Here is a 19,152-nt window from a genome sequence, read left to right on the forward strand (position 1 = left end):
TTGAAGAGACTGTTTTGACTCCATTGTGCTTTTGCCTCCTTTGTCAAATATTAATTGAGCATAATGGCTGGAGTCGATTTCTGGGGTCTCTGTTCTGTTCCATTGATCTATATGCCTGTTCTGTCCATTGATCTATGTGCCAGTACCAGGTTGTTTTGATTACCGTGGCTATGTAGTATAGCTTGATATCTGGTATTGTGATTCCTCCGACTTTGTTCTTCTTTCTCAAGATTGCTGTGGCCATTAGAGGTCTTTTTGGTTCCTTATAAATGTTTGGAGTATTTGTTCTAGATCTGTGAAATATGCTGTTGGTATTTTAATAGGGATTGCATTGATTCTGTAGACTGCCTTGGGTAGTATAGACATTTTAATGATGTTCATTCTACCAATCCATGAACATGGTATAATCTTCCACTTGTTTATATCTTCTACCTCTTTCTACAACATCCTATAGTTTTCCCAATACAAGTCTTTTGCCTCCTTGGTTAAGTTTATTCCTAAGTATTTAAAAAAAAAATTTTTTTTGGAATGGTAAATGGAATTGCTTGTTTAGTTTCTCTTTCTGAGAATTCATTATTGGTGTATAAAAAAGCCATTGATTTTAGGGTATTCATTTTGTATCCTGCTACATTGCCAAATTTATTTTTTAAATCTAGTAGTTTTTTGGTGGAGTCTTTAGGGTTTTCTATGTGTACTATCATGTCATCTGCGAATAATGAGAGTTTTACTTTCTCCTTTCCAATTTGGATGCCTTTTATTTCTTCTTCTTGTCTGATCACTGGTCTTGAACTCCCAGTACTATGTTGAATAAGAGTGGTGAAAGTGGAGATCCCTGTCTTATTCCTGTTCTTAGGGGAAATAGTTTTAGTTTTTGCCAATTGAGTATGATGTTGGCTGTAGGTTTGTCATATATGGCCTTTATCATGTTCAAATATGCTCCCTCTATTCCCACTTTGCTGAGAGATTTTATCAGAAATGGGTGTTGGATTTTGTTGAATGCTTTTTCTGAGTCTACTGATACAATCATGTGATTTTTTTTCAGTTTGTTTATGTGGTGTATCATGTTTATTGATTTGCGAATATTGTACCAGCCTTGTATCCCTGGAATAAATCCCACTTGGTCATGGTGTATGATCTTTTACTAGTAAATCCCATTTGGGTCCGATTTGCTAATATTCTGTTGAGGATTTTTAGCATCTAATGTTCATCAGGGATATTGGCCTTTAAGTCTCTTTCTTTGTAGTGTCTTTATCTGGTTTTGGAATTGGGGTAATGCTGGCCTTATAAAAAAAGTTTGGAAGTATTCCTTCCTCTTGGATTTTTTAGAATAGTTTGAAGAGTATAGGTGTTAGTTCTTGTTTGAACGTTTGGTAAAACTCCCCCGTGAAGCCGTCCGGACCTGGGATTTTGTTTGCTGAGAGGTTTTTTTTTTATTACTGCTTCTATTTCATCAGTTGTTATTGGCTTATTCAGGTTTTCTGATTCTTCCTGATTCAGTTTGGGGAGATAGTATTTTTCTAGGAATTTGTCCATTTCATCTACATTGTCCAGCTTGTTGGCATATAGTTCTTCATAGTATTTCCATACAATTCTTTGTATTTCTGTGGTAACAGTCATTACTTCACTGCTTTTATGATTTTATTTATTTGGGTCCTCTCTCTTTGTTTTTTGATGAGTTTGGCTAATGGTTCATCAATTTTGTTTATCCTTTCAAAGAACCAGCTCTTGGTTTCATTGATTTTTGTGTGTGTTTTGTGTTGTATTTTAGACTCTATGTCAGGCGTCCTCAAACTGCGGCCCGCGGGCCACATGCAGCCCGCCGAGGACATTTATCCTGCCCGCCGGGTGCCGCTGCCTGTCCTGCTTAGCAGCCGACTCATCCCGGGCCCGCAGTGCGCATAGGAATTTGTTGATAGTTTGTTTGTTTTTTAAACTATAGTCCAGCCCTCCAACGGTCTGAGGGACAGTAAACTGACCCCCTGTTTAAAAAGTTTGAGGACCCCTGCTCTATGTCATTTATTTCTGCTCTAATCTTTATTACTTCCCTCCTACTTACTCTGGGCTTTCTTATTGTTCTCTTTCTAGTTTTTTAAGTTGTAGGGTTAAATAATTTACTACTATTGTTGATTTTTCTTGTTTTTTTGTGATAGACCTGTAGGGCTATGAACTTCCCTCTCAGATCTGCTTTTGCTGTATCCCAGAGATTTTTGATTGTTGTGTGTTCGTTTTCATTTATTTCTGGGAAGTTTTTTATTTCTTTCTTGATCTCTTTGATAACCCATTCATTGTTTAGTAACATGCTATTTGGTCTCCATTTGTTTTATTGTTTTTGAGTGTTTTTATTGTAGTTGATTCCTCATTTCATTGCACTGTGATCTGAGAAGATGCTTGATATGATTTCAGTCCTTTTCAACTTGTAGAGACGTGGTTTGTGTCCTAACATGTGGTCTGTCTTTGTGAATGATCCATGTGCACTTGAGAAGAATGTATATTCTAAGGTGCACCTACATTTAAAGGCTGCATGGACAACTAGGAACCTTCAAAAGAGGACTGGGAAAATGTGGCTGGAGAGGGAGAGAGCAGCAGCCCAGAGTGGTGTCCTGGAAGCTGGGGAAGATGCGATTTGAGAATGGAGGGGTAAATAGTGCAGGGGTCACAGAGAGAGCAAGGAAGAAAGGGTTGAAAAGTGTATATGGGCCCAGCCAGTTTGGCTCAGGGGTTGAGTGTCGACCTGTGAACCAGGAGGTCATGGTTCGATTCCAGGTCAGGGCATATGCCCCAGTTGAAGGCTCAATTCCCAGTAGGGGGAGTGCAGGGGGCTGCTGATCAATGATTCTCTCTCATCATTGATGTTTCTATCTCTCTCACCCTTTCTCTTCCTCTCTAAAATCAATAAAAATATATTTTTAAGAAAAGTATAAAGGGGATTTAGCTTCAACTAGTGTAGGATGTGAGCAAGATTTCTAAAGAGAACTTGACAAACTTGGCTGACTGGATAAAAGAAAAATCCACAAGTCAAAGATGTCTCTCTGTTGTTTATAAGAGGCAACTGGGAGAATGTGGTACCAGGGAGGGCAAGGAGGGACTTGTGGGAGGTAGGAAGAGGCAGTCATAACTTCGGTTTTGATTTCATTGAGTTTGAGGTATGTAGTAGACAATTGAAGATGGGACTGATGTTTGGGAGAAAATATAGTATTAAGTATTTAATAGTGAAAATTGTTAACATGCAGGTGATAATTGAAACCATAAAAATGGATGAAGGTTCTAGAGAGATCATTAAAAAGAGATGGAAAGATGACATCTTATGGGAGGAAAACCTTGGAATCATTAAGTCCAGACCTGGTGGTTTGGAGACTAGGCACCAGATTTGTAGGGAAACCAAAAGGCCATCACTCGGGCCAGGATGGTGATTCTCGTTCTAGCATTCAGCTTCGGTAGTGGCTTTGGGAGTCCTAGAAAGGTCTCTGTTGTCTGGGGCAGAGAATACTGCTTATCAAGATGATCTGCATTTCAGAAAGACAGAGTGGTCTCACTCCTCCTCTCTGATCTCTTCAGGCAGTTCTCAGAACATGCCAAGCATGCATTATTTCTGAAGCTGAGCTGTGGCTTGATATTTGTGCTTTCCTCCTTAGGTATGAAGAAATCGATTTGGAAACTGGAATTTTGGAGTCCAAGAGGGACCCGGACCCTTTGGAGGATGTCTACCCCATTCATATGATCTTAGAGAATAAGGATGGCATCCAGGGCTCATGCCGGTACTTTAAGGAGAGGAAAAACATTACCAATGATATCAGAACTAAGTCTTTGCAGCCCCTTTGTACGATGGTGGAAGCCTTTGACAGGTAACTAACTTGCACCGTCAGGAACTCACAGGACTCTTCCTGCTTGAAGTCTGAGGGGTAGTCAGAGTGCCAGGATTGGTCTGTGGCCTCAGTGTTGCTCAGAGGGCATCATCCCCACACTAAGCCAGTCCTCTACCTTCTTCACTCTGCTCCTGTTTGGGCTAACTTTGCTCAGGGGGACCTGCCATCCTTTCCGTTTGTGTCCATAGTCCTAGCACAGGTGGGCGGAGCAGGCAGCTGTCCTTTGGATTAGTGTCTTTCTTTATTCTTTCTTTTCTTTTTTTTTTTTTTTTTTAATTTATTGATTTCCGAGAGGAAGGGCGAGGGAAAGAGAGAGAGAGAAACATCAATGATGAGAGAGAATCACTGATTGGCTGCCTCCTGCACACCCCACACTAGGGATCGAGCCACAATCCAGGCATGTGCCCCTGGTCAGAATCGAACCCGGGACCCTTCAGTCCACAGGCTGTCGCTCTACTCACTGAGCCAAACTGGCCAGGGCTCTTTTTCTTTTTTTAATATATTTTTATTGATTTCAGAAAGGGAGAGCCAGAGAGAAAGATCAATGATGAGAGAGAATCATTGATCGGCTGCCTCCTACACATCCCACACTGGGGACCGAGCCCACAACCTGGGCATGTGCCCTAACTGGGAATCGAACCGCAACCTCCTGGTTCATAGGTTGACGCTCAACTACCGAACCCCACTCGCCAGGCAAATTGGTGCCTATCATTCTCTGTCCAAGCTGGGCCCTGTGCTGCCCATCGATCCTTTTGTGAGTCTTCATTCAGGGCCCCGGTTTCCGAGACTAATCCATGTTGTCATTTTTTCAACCTGCCCCCATCTCCACCTTTCTTTCTACTTCACTGAACATGGAGAAGCTACCCGTGTGAAGTCTCCTAACTTCCACCTTCTTCCTCAACTTGCAGACTTTCCCACATTTCTTTCCCTATCCCTCATCTCAGAGGAGATGAAAAACTGGCCGTGTAATCGGTGCATTTCTTCCCCCCTTTCTCCCCTCCTCCCTGGCCCAGCTCCCCTTCCTCAGGCTCATGTTCTTTCCTACATCTGCCAGTTAGCTCCTTTTTCCCCTTTATTTTCAGTACTGCTTGTCTGCTGGTGCTCTCTCCTCAGCACTTGAATGTGACTTGCCCCTCTTACAACAGGACTTTCTCTTTACCTCACATTCCCTATAACTGTTGCTTTTTCTCTGCCCGAGGCTGCAGCCATAGTTTTTGGAAGAAGTAGCTATACTCACTTCACTCTTTCCCTCTTCACCTCCCCTCCCCTCCTCTGTCCACTGTGATCCATTTTTGCCTTTATCGCTTCACCAAAATCTTATCCTCAGATCCCTATGAACAAGCCTGGGATACTGTTAGACCAGGCTTTAAAGGGCCTGGTCTACACTATCAGATCTTCACATTGCCACCTCCTCTTCCAGTTAGCTCCTTTTTCTCCTGTGCCCCCTCTTTCAGAGCTTCTATTTGAAGAAGCACTGTGGTCATTGCCAAGTTGGGCAATGAGAGAGAAACACTGATGTGAGAGAGACACATTGATTGGTTGCCTTCCACACGCACCCCGACCAGGGCTGGGGATGGAGCCTGCAACTGAGGTGCCTGCCCTTGACTGGAATCGAACCCAGGACCCTTCAGCAGGCAATCGGTGCTCTAGCCACTGAGCCAAACCAGCTAGGGCTTAAGGATTTTTTTATTTCACTCTTTCCTCACCAGATTATAAACTCTTGAGGGCAGGAAGTGTGTCCATCTCATTCATAGTTATATCTCTAAGATCTAGAATATACCTGGCACAAAGTTGGCTCCTAAAAATGCATGTTGACTGATGGATAGCCTGTTGGGTTTGAAGTTGTAACCTGTGTCATGGAATCTAAATTCCCAGCATGGCATTGAAAGGCCATTCAGGATGTGGACTCAGCTGGCCTTAAGTTTTCTTTCCTTCTGCTTTCTATCTTACACCACACTTTAGCCTCTCCAGATATGCCACATCATTTGCCTCCCTGAATAGGCAAGCTCCACCATACCTGTGAAACCTTGCAACATCTGCTTCCTTAACATTTGCCCACCCAGCTTACTGCTAACTCAGGAATCACCTCCTGTGAGAGTTTTCCCTAATGACTGCACACTCTCTAGTCATACACATAGGCTTGAATTGGGGCCCTCATGTATGTCATTTAATAGCCTTGACTGCCAGAGCTGCTTCTCCAGAGCAGTTATCACATTAGTCACTGAGTCATTTTCCTGTCTTTCTTTGAGTAGACTGAGCTCCTTGAAGGTAGCTCAGCTGTGGGCAAACTACGGCCCGCGGGCCGGATCCGGCCCATTCGGCTGTTCTATCCAGCCCGTGGAGCCGAAAGAGCGGAGGGTTCTCTTGCTCTCCCCTCCGCTCCTTTACTTTGAATTTATATTAGTTCACACAAACACTCCATCCATGCTTTTGTTCCGGCCCTCCAGTCCAGTTTAAGAACCCATTGTGGCCCTCGAGTCAAAAAGTTTGCCCACTCCTGAGAAAGACTTTATTTATCTTGATATCTCTGGTACTTTGTATGGTGCTTAACCGGTATTTGAACTTAGCAGGAGTCATTGCATCAGCTAATTGAAATCAGTGAACTTTAATAATATAGGGTAGTAACTAATCTGATTAATTTTTTAAAGAAATTGTTTTTAACCCTCACCTGAGGATATGTTTATTGATTTTAGAGAGAGAGAAAGGGAGAGAGAGAAATATTGATGTGAAAAAGAAACATCTATCAGTTGCCTCCTGTACGCATCCTGACAAGGGATCGAACCCACAACCTTTTTAGTGTACAGGACAATGCTCCAACCAACTGAGCCACCAGGCCAGGGCCTGAGTAATCTTAAAGCAGAAAATAGTTCCTTAGTTTTCAAACTTCCTTTTCCTAACTGACTTCTTCCAATTTAACTTAATGAGCCTGCTTTGAGAGGAGAGAGCACAGGTCCTAAGTTTGTGACATGCAGACTCTCACATATGATCACAGCCACATCCTTTTGAAGATGGACTATGCAGATTTCTACACCTCTGCGGAAGATTAATTATAGATTACAAAGTGAAGGAAGCTGCAGTTAAGTTAAAATGAAGACAACCTCTTCTTTTTTCTTGTTGTCTGGGAGGAGGGAGAAGCGAAGGCATCAGAGTGGGTGGGAGGAAGAACAGTCAGACTGTGTGATGTGACTGAAGGCAGACATTGTGGTCAGGATCACAGGCTGTGACGAGCAGACGCTAGCTCAAGGCCATGGGCCCTCACATGTGGACCCTTGGTGACTCATCCAGGAAAGGGAGCTCCTCCGATTGGGTGTATCTTGATGCTCAGGAGTGAGTAAGTGGGGGGTTCTTTGCCTGCACACGTCGTGTGATCTCTGCCACAGAGCTTGGACCCCAAGAGTGCATGAGTGGAATGGGCCAATCTGCCCAAGATATGCATTTAAGTTAACAAACAAGGCACAGTGGTGAGGCCTGTGAGGTGTCAGCAGAGAAGTCAGTATTCTCAGCCAGGGTATCCAGTGCCTTGCTAGGAAGTGTTGTTGGCCACTTTTTCAGGCATTTTTCACTTACCAAGTCAGTGGGAGAAACTAATGATTTGTCCAAGGTCTGATCTTTAACAGACAACATACAGGTCCAGCGATTACACAGTCCAGTGGTTTTGACTCTGAAGTTTGCTTTATCTGTCTAGTTCAGTAGGGTAGTTCATTCACGTAACAAATATTCACAGAACTCCTACTGTGAACCACATTCATTCTAAGCCCTGGGTATGTCCTGGTGGACAAGTCGACAATGTGCCCCTCTCATAGAGCTTCTTATTTGAAGAGGGGGAGACAGACAGGTCTCTCTTAAACATTATATCTCGCCATTTCCCAGTGCTTGGTGCCATGAAGAATGTGGAAATAATGGTCAGAGGTGGGAAAGGACTCTGGTTACCATTTGGGGGAAAGCCTGAGGAGTTGACATCTGAGCAGTGACCTGAATGATGAGAAGGAAAAGTCACTTAAAGACCTTGGGGAGGAGCAGCCGGGAAGAGGAAACAGCTTGTTTCAGGACCAGCAAGGTCATTGTGCTCAGGGGCAGAGCCATGGAAGGGGTGTAGGGCAGTCCAGTTCCGTCTCTGGTGGGGAGTTGGGGTTTTGGTCTGAGTGCCTGGCCAGGCCTGGGAGGGCTTTAAACAAGGAATGATGGCATTGGCTCTGCTCACCCTGAACACAATGCAGTAATACTAAGACTGAAACTGGCTTAATTGGGGGATTCTGAACCTCACAGAAAATGATGATTCTCCAAGCTTCTGCTTTTTCATGTTTCTATTTTCTTAAAATCAAAACGTTATTTCTTCCTGTGTTAAAAAAAAAAAAAAAAGTTAAAAGTTAAATCTTTCTGATTTGCAGGTGGGGAAAGAAACTGATCATCGTTGCCTCCCAGGACATGCGTTACAGGGCCTTGATAGGCTTGGAGGGTGACCCTGACCTGAAGCTCCCCGACTTCTCCTACTGCATTTTGGAGCGATTAGGCCGGTCCCGGTGGCAGGGGGAGCTCCAGCGAGACCTCCACAGCGCTGCGTTCAAGTAAGGCAGCAATTTTCAACTGGTGCGCTGCAAGAAGTTTTAAAACATGCAATACCTGACTATTGAGTTAGGGGCACTGACCTCTTTTCCCTTAGATTGTCAAATTAAAACAAGGACAACAGCCAACACAATAGTCATCCTGTGGGGATGAATCAAAATTATACCTTTTTTGGGTTTTTTGTTTTTTGTTTTTTTGTCAGTGGCAAAAAATAGTGTGCTGCAGAATTTTAGTCATTTGTGTGTGCCATGAGATGAAAAAGGCTGAAAATCACTGAAGGAAGGGGATGATTTGCTTCTCTGCTTTAAACAATAGGGCTCACTGGTCATTATGCCCTGTGTCTAAACTGGAGCCTGCTGACTTGTCTTCCCTTTTCCTCTTATCCTTGTTGTCTCAGCAGTCCCCAGTCTACGGTGATTGGGAGCACAATGCTTTCTTTCTTTTTTTTTTTTTTAAATATATTTTATTGATTTTTTACAGAGAGGAAGAGAGAGAGGGATAGAGAGTTAGAAACATCGATGAGAGAGAGACATCGATCAGCTGCCTCCTGCACGCCCCCTACTGGGGATGTGCCCGCAACCCAGGTACATGCCCTTGACCGGAATCGAACCTGGGACCCTTCAGTCCGCAGGCCGACGCTCTGTCCACTGAGCCAAACCAGTTAGGGCACAATGCTTTCTTTTTGAAGAGACCCTGGGGTGACCATATAACTATTGTTCAAACCAGACATTGAGAATGGAAGGTGGAGTTGACCAGAAGGGGTGCTAAGGAAATGGGCATAAGTTAGGACCATCTGGCAAACCAGGATGTGTGCTCACTCTAGTTATTGGTAATTACAGGATTAGAGGTCCATGTTTGGTTCTCTCCTAATTGATCATGTCCTTATTGTCTCCCACCCCAGCCATCCCTTCCCTCTCTATTTGCCCTGGCTTCTGCCTCCATCTCCCCATCTACCTCTCCTGGAGGTCTGGTCCTGCTCTTAAGCTGAGGTTCTTCCAAGGCCATTGTCTCATGATGGCTGTTCTCTCAGACTAGCTGGATAGGAGGTGTATCTCTGGTACTTATGTCCAGGTGAGAGGCTCTCTACATTGGTGGGTGAAAGCAACCAACAAAATGGCACTCATCTTCTCCTCCAGGGTTGATGCTGGGAAGCTCCATTATCATAGGAAAATTCTGAACAAAAATGGGCTCATTACAATGCAGTCACATGTGATCCGATTACCCAGCGGAGCCCAGCAGCACTCAATCCTCCTCCTCCTGAACCGGTTTCATGTGGACAGGTAAGTGTATGAGACCAAAACACTCTATACATCTATATTGCAGCCAGGTATATTATGTCTTTAAAAGTCAGAGGCCACATCAGAACACTGCTTTAGCTTTTTAAAAAGATATTTACTGTGTGTTTCTGATTATGAAAAATAAGTCATGCCTATTTAGAAAACCTGGAAATTATACAAAAAAGGTTAAAAATGCCTGTAACCCCACAGCTTAGCAATAGGGACTGTTAATAATTTGGTGAAGTTTTGGGGGAATGTAAAATTAAAAGTAAATAAATAAGTCATATTTGATTTGTTATGGTGACAGAGTTGAGGCTGAATTGTATCAATTTAAAATTGTCATGTTTTTGCAACATGCAGCCATCTTAACCTGTAGATGAGATGGTGAGGTTCTCCTCAGTGATCACTATGTTGCCATTTAGCTGTGTGTCATAGTCAGGCAATACATCAAGCTGATAAAATAGTCCCTTCTAAGAGCCAGGGGGTCTGGGAGTGGGGCTCTGACTCTTTAATCCTCCCTGTTGGGGTATAGAAATGGGGGAAAGAAATGTTCCGCCTTTTTGCAGAGTGGTCTCAGCCTGCACTTCACCACCCCATGCCGTCTTTTGTGGGAAGGGCAGAGGCCAGGGTGGGGAAGGGTTAAGCTGGTGCAGGGCCTGGAATGAGTGCCCTTGGTAGAGTCAGTGCGAGCCCCGTGCCTGGCCACCAGTCCTCCATGCTGGAGGTGGGCAGTGTCAAGGGAGAGTTGGGGGGCAGTGAGCAGACCTTTTCCTGGGCCACAGGGACTGACTATGATTTTCTTATCCCCAAATGACAGAAGTCTTGCCTTCTACCCAATGGCCAGGTGCACCCTCCAAAGGGAGGTAGGATAAACACTCCAGATTAAGTATAAGTTTTAAAGTTTGCAGTACCCACTACATAGCACGGGGATGGGCCCAAAGGAAGTGCTCGATATGCATGTGTAGACTAACTATTGACTCAGGATTACCAGGAGTGGAAATGTCACTCTTAAGTTTGTCTTCAAATCCATGTCTGAGAAATAATACATAAGAGCCCTAGCCGGTTGGTTCAGTGGATAGACCGTCAGACAGTGGCCAAAGGGTCCTGGCTTCGATTCCAGTCAAGGGCACATACCTCAGTTATAGGCTCCTCCCCAGCCAGGGCTCTGGTTGGGGCACATGCAGGAGGCAACCAATCAATGTGTTTCTCTCACATTAATATTTCTCTCTGTCTTTCCCTCTCTCTTGCACTCTCTCTAAAAATCAATGGGAAAATATCGAGTAAGGATTTAAAAAGAAAAGAAAAGAAATACATTAGAGAGAATTATACTTTGATAATTCGCATTTTAATTATCTTTCTAATAAAGAGGGGATATGCTAATTGACCCTCACGCCGTTGCAAAGATGGCAGCGCCCACAGCCAATAAGGAGGGAATATGCTAATTGACTGCCACGCCCTCAAAGATGGCAGCACCCACTATGAGGGAATATGCTAATTGCTGCCATGCCCTCAAAGATGGCGGTGCCCAGAGCCACAAGATGGCGGTGCCCAGTCCCCTCAGCTCCCCAGCTGCCCAGGGCCAGCCCGAGGTGCAGGCAAGCCTCGGATGGCAGCTGCCCAGCCGCCCAGGGCTGGCCCGAGGTGCAAGCAAGCCTTGGATGGTGGCTGCTCAGCTTCCCAGGGCCAGCCCGAGGAGCATGCAAGCCTCCAATGGTGGCTGCCCAGCCGCCCAGGACCACCCAAGGCTCAGGTAACCAGGGCCGGCCAAGGCTTCCACTGCCGGCAGTGGCAGCAGCAGAGGTGTGATGGGGCGTTGCCTTCCCCTGATTGCTGGGTCGCCTCCCACCCCTGAGGGCTCCCAGACTGTGAGAGGGGGCAGGCTGGGCTGAGGGACCCCCCCTCCAGTGCATGAATTTTCATGCACTAGGCCTCTAGTCCTATCTAATAAAAGCCTAATTTGCAAATTGACTGTCACTCCAACACACAAGATGGCTGTCCCCATGTGGTCAAAGATGGCTGCCCCCATGTGGACACAAGATGGCCACCACAAGATGGCCAGCAGAGGAGGGCAGTTGGGAGAGACAAGGCCAGCAGGGGAGGGCAGTTGTGGGGGACCAGGCCAGCAGGGGAGGACAGTTGGGAGGGACAAGATCTGCAGGGGAGGGCAGTTGGGGGGGACCAGGCCTGCAGGGGAGGGAAGTTGGGGGCAACCAGGCCGGCAGGGGAGGGCAGTTGCGGGGGACCAGGCTGGCAAGGGAGGGCAGTTAGGGGTGACCAGACCAGCAGAGGAGAGCAGTTGGGGGTGACCAGGCCAGCAAGGGAGGGCAGTTAGGGGTGACCAGGCCAGCAGGGGAGGGCAGTTGGGGGTGACCAGGCCTTCAGGGGATGCCAATTAGGGGTGACCAGGCCAGCAAGGGAGGGCAGTTAGGGATGACCAAGCCGGCAGGGGAGGGCAGATGGGGGCAATCGGGCCGTCAGGGGAGCAGTTAGGCATCGATCAGGTTGGCAGGGGAGTGGTTAGGGAGTGATCAGGCTGGCAGGCAGAAGCAGTTAGGGGCAATCAGGCAGGCAGGCAGGCAGGCAGGCAGGCGAGCAGTTGGGAGCCAGAAGTCCTGGATTGTGAGAGGGATGTCCGATTGCCCGTTTAGGCCCAATCCTGGTGGGACTAAACGGGCAGTCAGACATCCCTCGAGGGGTCCCAGATTGGAGAGGCAGGCTGGGCTGAGGGACACCCCTCCCCATGCAAGAATTTCATGCACTGGGCCTCTAGTTTAGTCATAACATCCACTGGTTAAATATTTTATCGCCGAACTCATAACTGGCTTGTAGCCTGTGATCCACAAAGAACATAGGGTGACAGCTGTAGGTAGAAGAGAGAACAATGGACTAAGTCAAATCCATATTGAAATATTTGCCCCTGGCCTGGCTGGCGTGGTTCAATTGTTGAGCGTCGACCTATGAACCAGGAGGTCACGGTTTGATTCCTGGTGTGCTGCTGGCTTGATCCCCAGGGTGGGATATGCAGGAGGCAGCTGATCAAAGATTCTCTTTCATCATTGATATTTCTATCTCACTCCCTCTCCCTTCCTCTCAAATCAATAAAAATATATTTTAAACAATAAATAAATCTTTGCCCCTGATTTAGGCAGTCACCCGGCCTCTCTGGACCACTGTTTGAGCTTCTGTATGAGGGCCATGACATGGTGCTTGGTACTAGCTTCTGTGCAGTAATTCTGTGTCTTCATTTATTCTTTCATTCCTTGAGGGGCAGTAAAAATGGAAAAGTGGCTGTGGTCTCCAGATCCCATACAGAAGCCCTCCCTGCCCTTAGCCTGTAGGCAGTTAAAACCCAGCTCTCCTTCGCATGCTGCACTGGCCACAAGGCTCCTTTCTGCACCCCTCCCCCAGCTCCCTCAGGCACACCGTGCGGAGCCCTGCTCTCTTGAATAGTAGCTTCCTTTGGTGGCCTTTAGCTTGGAAGCATTTTCTGTGACATCTGCTTCACAGTAAACATGCAACCGAAGGAGGGATCTGTCACTCCAGTGAAGTCAGGAGTGGAAACCTGTGCTTCAGAATCCATGTGGTGGTGTGATCTAGTGAGGAGAGCACTGGATTGGAGGGAGGCAGCCTAGGTTCACACTCTTTGTAGAATAACCTGTCCTTCCCCACCAATTGATTGACAAGGAAATATCAATCTAACCTTTAAGGTATTATCAAAATGTAATGCATTTTAAAGAATCATTTCAGTAGTTTTAGTGTAGAGTCTGCCACTAGTTAGGCACCCTTGGCCATGAGACCAAACCGCTCGGAGCCCAGCCTTGAAACCTTGCTTTGAAACTAGGCGGTCTTTAGTAGTAGGTTTGAAAAGTTGAACTGTTTTGTTTCTCACAGGAGGAGCAAATACAACATCCTCATGGAGAAGCTTTCGGTGATGCTGAGCATGCGGAGCAACCAGATCGAGACACTAGGAAAGCTGCGGGAGGAGCTGGTGAGCTGCGGGAGCTCCCGGGAGCTGGGCTGGGCTTCCCTACACCACAGCACGGAGATCTTTAAGTGTAGATCTAATGAATTGCAATTGAAAGCCCTGCTATGGTCTTGAATCCCTAACCATGAAATAAGTGGGATTTTCCTTTGTTTTATAAAACAGAAAATTGCTCAGTCCCTAACTTGCATCCTCTTGCTCTTGACTGACTTCCATTTCCCCTGGGGTTTTTGCCCTGAGACCTGCTATAAAAGTTCAGCTGGAGTGGTAACCTGGGCCTGTAGATTTACTTTCATAATTAAGCTTGTAATTTTGTTCCCAGTGGTTTTATAGTGCCATAGCAGTGACTTTACCAAGAAGGGGGTGAGATGACATGGGGAGAAACGCAATCACTGACCTGCTTCACCTTTGGGCCCTAGAATAGAGGCAGTGATGAAGGGAGAATGAGAGGCAGAAAGCATAGAGGTGGTGGTGGTGCTTCCAGTCAGATTTGAACAGTTAAGAAAAAGCCAAATTAGAAATGGGAGAAAAGCAGAATTGCCCTGTAGGTTAATAGGACTTGAAACTTGAAATTTAAGTCAGGATCTTTAAATAACAGGAATCAGTCCCAAAGGAGCATGGCAGAGTCTGATCATAGACTGCAGGAAGTCCTGGAGCTCACCTTGTGCTGCCTCAGTGGAGCTCTCCTTGTTCAGAGAGGAGGGATCTGCTCCCTCCTGCTGGATTCATTGCACACCCACGTGTCTAAAGCAGAGCTTACAAACTGAGGCATGTGGGCCACATTTGGCCTGTACATTGTCAAAAATAAACTTGACCTAGCTCTTTTTGTTTTAATTGAGATTTCACCTAAAAAAAATCTAGGTTTCCAGCTTCCCTTGAAATATCAGAAGCTCTGACAAGCCTGATCCTTCAGGCTCTCATGACAAAAGGTAGCTGGAGCTAGCTGTGCCCTGGCCAGCTCCCCGCAGGCCCCCCACCCTGTCACCTTTCAGACACCGAGGCTGAGAGTCAGTGCGGTTTGTCCTTACGCATGCACTGCTGTTTGTGGTAGGAGAGAAATATTTTTCTATCAGAAACTCTATCCATAATAGAAAAATAAAAGATAGACTGTTAAAGCCTCTTAAGAGACCCTAATAGAAATGAAGAAATTCCCTGCATGCTTAATGAATGAATATCTGCCCACTTGGTTCTTTATATTTCTTGTCCTGCCCATGCAGACACTGGAGACTGAAACCCTTTGCCTACTGAGTCACTTGGGGGGTGGGAGAAAAGGAGACTGGGCTGGTCTGGTCTCAGCTCAGCACTATGGACTATTTAAGCAGCAAGATTTAACTGTTGTAGGACATTGGTTCATTTATTTCTTCAACAAAAACTTTAGTAAGTGCTTACTTTAAGTCAGAACCATGTTCCACACTAAGATGACAACAGTGAATGAGGATGACAGTCTCACACTGTCATGGAGCAGTCTGACTGGAGGGGCAGTGATGAGCACTCACTGAGGCTAGAATACTACCTAGAAAGATAGGTCTGAGCCCGCGAACCACGAGGGAGCTTTCTTTCTGCAGAGCTGGGAGAGCTATAGAGCAAGTCCAGAGCTGGGCTTTGAAAGGGAGTGCTCCCAAAGCAGACGGGAGAGATGGCATTTCGGGTGAGGGAGAATGGCTCGAGCAAAGTGTGGAGCTGTGGAGGCTGTGGGACTTTTAGAGGTCAGCTGAGAGGGCAAGTTGGGGCCACATTGAAAGGCCTTGAGTACTAGGCAGGGGAGTTGGGACTTTAGCCTTTAGCCTGAAGTGCTGCTCAGGAAATGTGAAGGGTGTTGAGGAAATGAACTGGTGGACTGAAGAGAGATGGGAAGTGGGCAGCGAGGTCAATGCTCTTGCCTCAGGCCCGGTGGGCAACTGGCTGGAAATGTTTGGGAGCCATTTTGGAGGTGACACTAGTAGGACTTGGTGAGTGACCAAAGCCAGGATGTAGAGCTGAACGAAGGAGTCCTGTCTGGTGTGCATGAGCACCGCTCAGAGAAGTAGACTGGAACTTGAGGGCTAGCTCATGAGACCAGGGACTGTGCCTTCACGGCTGACCCCCCACCATGAGGAGAGTGACTGGCCCACAGTAAAGGCTAAGTAAATCGGTGTGAAGGAATGTATGAAAAAAGTCAAGTACAGAAAGAGATCATGTTTGGGTCAGGATAAGATAGACAACATATTTGATTTTAGGGTTTATTGAGTCTGAGGATCCTCTGGAACATTCATTTGGCAGCTGGAAATAGAGGTCAGAGTGACCTTGGCAGGATTTAGTGAATACTTAGCCTGTAGATGAGGGTGGTGACATGAATATAGATGCTAACTTTAGGGGGAAGATTGTGGAGGAGGCTCCTATTCTTTCTCTTTTTGCTGGGCAGACTAAGTCCTGGATGGCAGCCCCCAGAAGGCAGAACTACATCATCCTTCCTGCTTAGTATGGGCCAGGGCTCAGGACCATATGTCGAGGGCTGGGGTTTGATGGATGAGTTTCCAAAGGGTCTTTCCACGATGCTGGGGGCACAGCTAGATTAACGATAGATGCCATTTCCAAGCAAGGGGGTTTGAATGAGCCATATGTGAGTCATCTGTATTTCTTTGATGGCCATATGTTCTGCCGCCCAACAGCTAGAGTGCTGGCTAGTCTGGGAGCTAATTTCACATTTGCGGCAGCAGCAGCCCACAGACATTTGCAGCCTCTCTTTCTCCCAGGGCAGTGGTCGGCAAACTCATTAGTCAACAGAGCCAAATATCAACAGTACAATGATTGAAATTTCTTTTGAGAGCCAAATTTTTTAAACTTAAACTTCTTCTAACACCACTTCTTCAAAATAGACTCACCCAGGCTGTGGTATTTTGTGGAAGAGCCACACTCAAGGGGCCAAAGAGCCGCATGTGGCTCGCGAGCCGCAGTTTGCCGACCACGGTCCCAGGGTGTAAGAAGAAACCTGTATAACCCAACTAACAACTCTTAGTCCTGAATGCCTCCTGCTGTCCAGTCCCTACCTTACAACAGTGGTGACTTGCCTCACTCTTCCAGGGTTGCAAAGTTGATTGGCAGCAGCGGCTGGGGAGGGCATGTAAATGCGTCAGGTTAGGCGTAGAAGTGGAGAAGTATGGATTGATACTAGTATGGATTCAAGAAATATTTCATTTTCTTCTTAACTGTCATAAAAGAAAAGCAGCACAAAAATGGTGATAAATGGAAACTCACCTTCAGCCTCACTGTGCAAGGGCCGAGTGGGAGCGTGAAGGCACTGCTACCATGGAGACCAGGGCCTGTGTGGAGGGAGCAGCTGTCCTCAGATTCCGCTGGCTGCTGCCGTGAACAGTCCTAGGATTTATTGCCAGATCTTGTTTTTCAATAGAAGCCAGTTTGTGGATTTTTATATGAAATCTTTCACTTTTCAATGTTGGCATGTAAATAACTTTTATGTGAAAAGACATGGCCAGTACAGAGGCTGGTTGCAGGTAACGGCTGCAGTTCAGGTGCACATACGGTCACTGAGGTTTATCACCTTGCAGAAATGTGACTAAGGAGCAAATGGGGAACTACACAGATAGACTAAAATTTAAAGAATGGTTTTAATATTTTTTTCTATTTCCACTGCCTGTAGGAGGTATGTGTATGTATTAATAATTAATACACTTATTTGATTAAAATCAAAATAGTATGAAAAGGTATACAGTGAAAAGTCTCCATTCTCTACTTCCCTCTGCCTCATTCTCACCCCTGTATATCCTTTCAGGATCTCTAAGAAAATCCCTTTTCCCCTCTTGTAATCAAAAGGTAGAACTGTTAGTATATTGCTCTGGACCGTTTTGTGCCCTTGACAATGTAGCTTAGCAGTCTTTCCTCATTAATACTGCCAGTATGTTCTCATTCAAGATGACCAATTAACTCAGGTCTCGAACTTGTGCTCATTTACATGATTCTTTATTTTTTTATTTATATATATTTTAAATATGTTTTTATTGATTTTAGAGAGAGAGAGGAAGGAAGAGGGATAGAGAGATAGAAACGTCAAGAGAGAAACATCATCGATTGCCTGCCTCCTGCACACCCCGCCACTGGGGACCAAGCCCGCAACCCAGGCATGTGCCCTGACCTGGAATCAAACCGTGACCTCCTGATTTTTAGGTCAATGCTCCACCACTGAGCCACACTAGCTGGGCTACATGCTTCTTTAATCGTTTTCAACACCTTGCTTGTACCTAACAGTAGCTTTAAATTTTGTTTTGGCAGGGGCTGTGCGAAAGGACATTTAAGCGTCTGTACCAATACATGCTGAGTGCTGGTCTGGCGAAGGTGGTGTCTCTTCCCTTACAAGAGATTCACCCTGAATGTGGACCTTTTAAGACAAAGAAAGGTAAAGGCAGTCTCTGCTCTCTTTTCTGGGCTTCATGAACGGCTTTCACTCCTCCCTTCTAAGCTCCAGCCATCTCTCTCCTCACGTCTGCCTGCTGTGGGATGATTTCACATATTTTTCAGCTCTATCCCTCTGTGCCTGGTTAGGATCTTCTATATAAAAAGTGCTCAAGAAATGTTTGCCGAAGGAAAGTTTCTTACTTCTGGCAAATATCTCTATGTGGCTATCTCTTTAACATCTCAGATTCACGGTGTACAAAGAACCAGTTCACCTTGTCCATGTACACTAAGTGCACTGTGCTGCGTGGTTCCGTTATCTAGGCAGTACCACCATTTCACATGTAAGACAATTAAAGTGAGATGCTGAGTAACTTACATAAGGTTAAGCAGGAGAGGTAGGACTTAAACCTTTTTAAAAAGTTAAACTAAGGACAATGGCCTATAAAACTTTAAGACCTTCCTTCGTCCTTTATTTTTCCCTATTCCTGATTTTTATCCGGTGCCGTTTACCTCTCATTAACCAAAGTCATGGAAAAAGCTGAGGGTCAGAGCTTTCAGTAAAAGATGGTAGATTCTTCCCAAATTCCACTCTAGGGATGATACAGGATATAAAAGGCGTAAACCCACAAGTGCAAAGAGAAGAGGACAGGATATGACAGAGAGAGGGTCGTCAACAACATTTTGGTGCTCAGGGGCAGATGGACAAATGGTAACTGACTGAGCGGACTGGGAGAGCTAAATGCTTGTGAAGGGCAGTAGCCAGGAACTGACACCTCAAAACCTGAAAACTTCAAGATTCCGGTGCCTTTGAAAGCGCAGGAGTGGATGGAGCTGGACACAGGAGAATTGGTCCGTAGTCTGTGAAAAGCCGTATGTACCCTGCGCCCCTGAGCCCCTGCCCCCCTGTGCACAGCCAAGGAGGAACCCTTTCCCACAGGGACACAAGTCTGGCTTCTCCTGAGAGAAGATGCACCAGAAGGATTCCAGCCTCACAGACATGGGGGACAGGGTGCTGTGCTGAAAGCAGGGGTTAGGCAACAAGTGACAGTCTCTGTACACTAAACAGCCGGAGGCTTTT

At 46.0% G+C, this 19,152-nt stretch overlaps 1 protein-coding gene across 3 annotated transcripts in view; it reads left to right on the forward strand.

Moving 5' to 3' along the window:
* GTF3C1 (general transcription factor IIIC subunit 1) overlaps nucleotides 1-19,152 on the forward strand; it is a 93,816-nt gene that overhangs the window by 4,291 nt on the left and 70,373 nt on the right. For all 3 annotated transcript variants that reach the window (XM_080682407.1, XM_080682409.1, XM_080682408.1), the window contains exons 2-6: nucleotides 3,633-3,842; nucleotides 8,252-8,428; nucleotides 9,563-9,706; nucleotides 13,595-13,691; nucleotides 17,952-18,075. In XM_080682407.1, coding sequence (XP_080538533.1) covers nucleotides 3,633-3,842; nucleotides 8,252-8,428; nucleotides 9,563-9,706; nucleotides 13,595-13,691; nucleotides 17,952-18,075 — 752 coding nt within the window. The remainder of the gene's footprint in view (nucleotides 1-3,632; nucleotides 3,843-8,251; nucleotides 8,429-9,562; nucleotides 9,707-13,594; nucleotides 13,692-17,951; nucleotides 18,076-19,152) is intronic.

The sequence above is a fragment of the Plecotus auritus genome, assembly GCF_963455305.1.
Source record: "Plecotus auritus genome assembly, chromosome: 7".
Lineage (NCBI taxonomy): Eukaryota > Metazoa > Chordata > Mammalia > Chiroptera > Vespertilionidae > Plecotus > Plecotus auritus.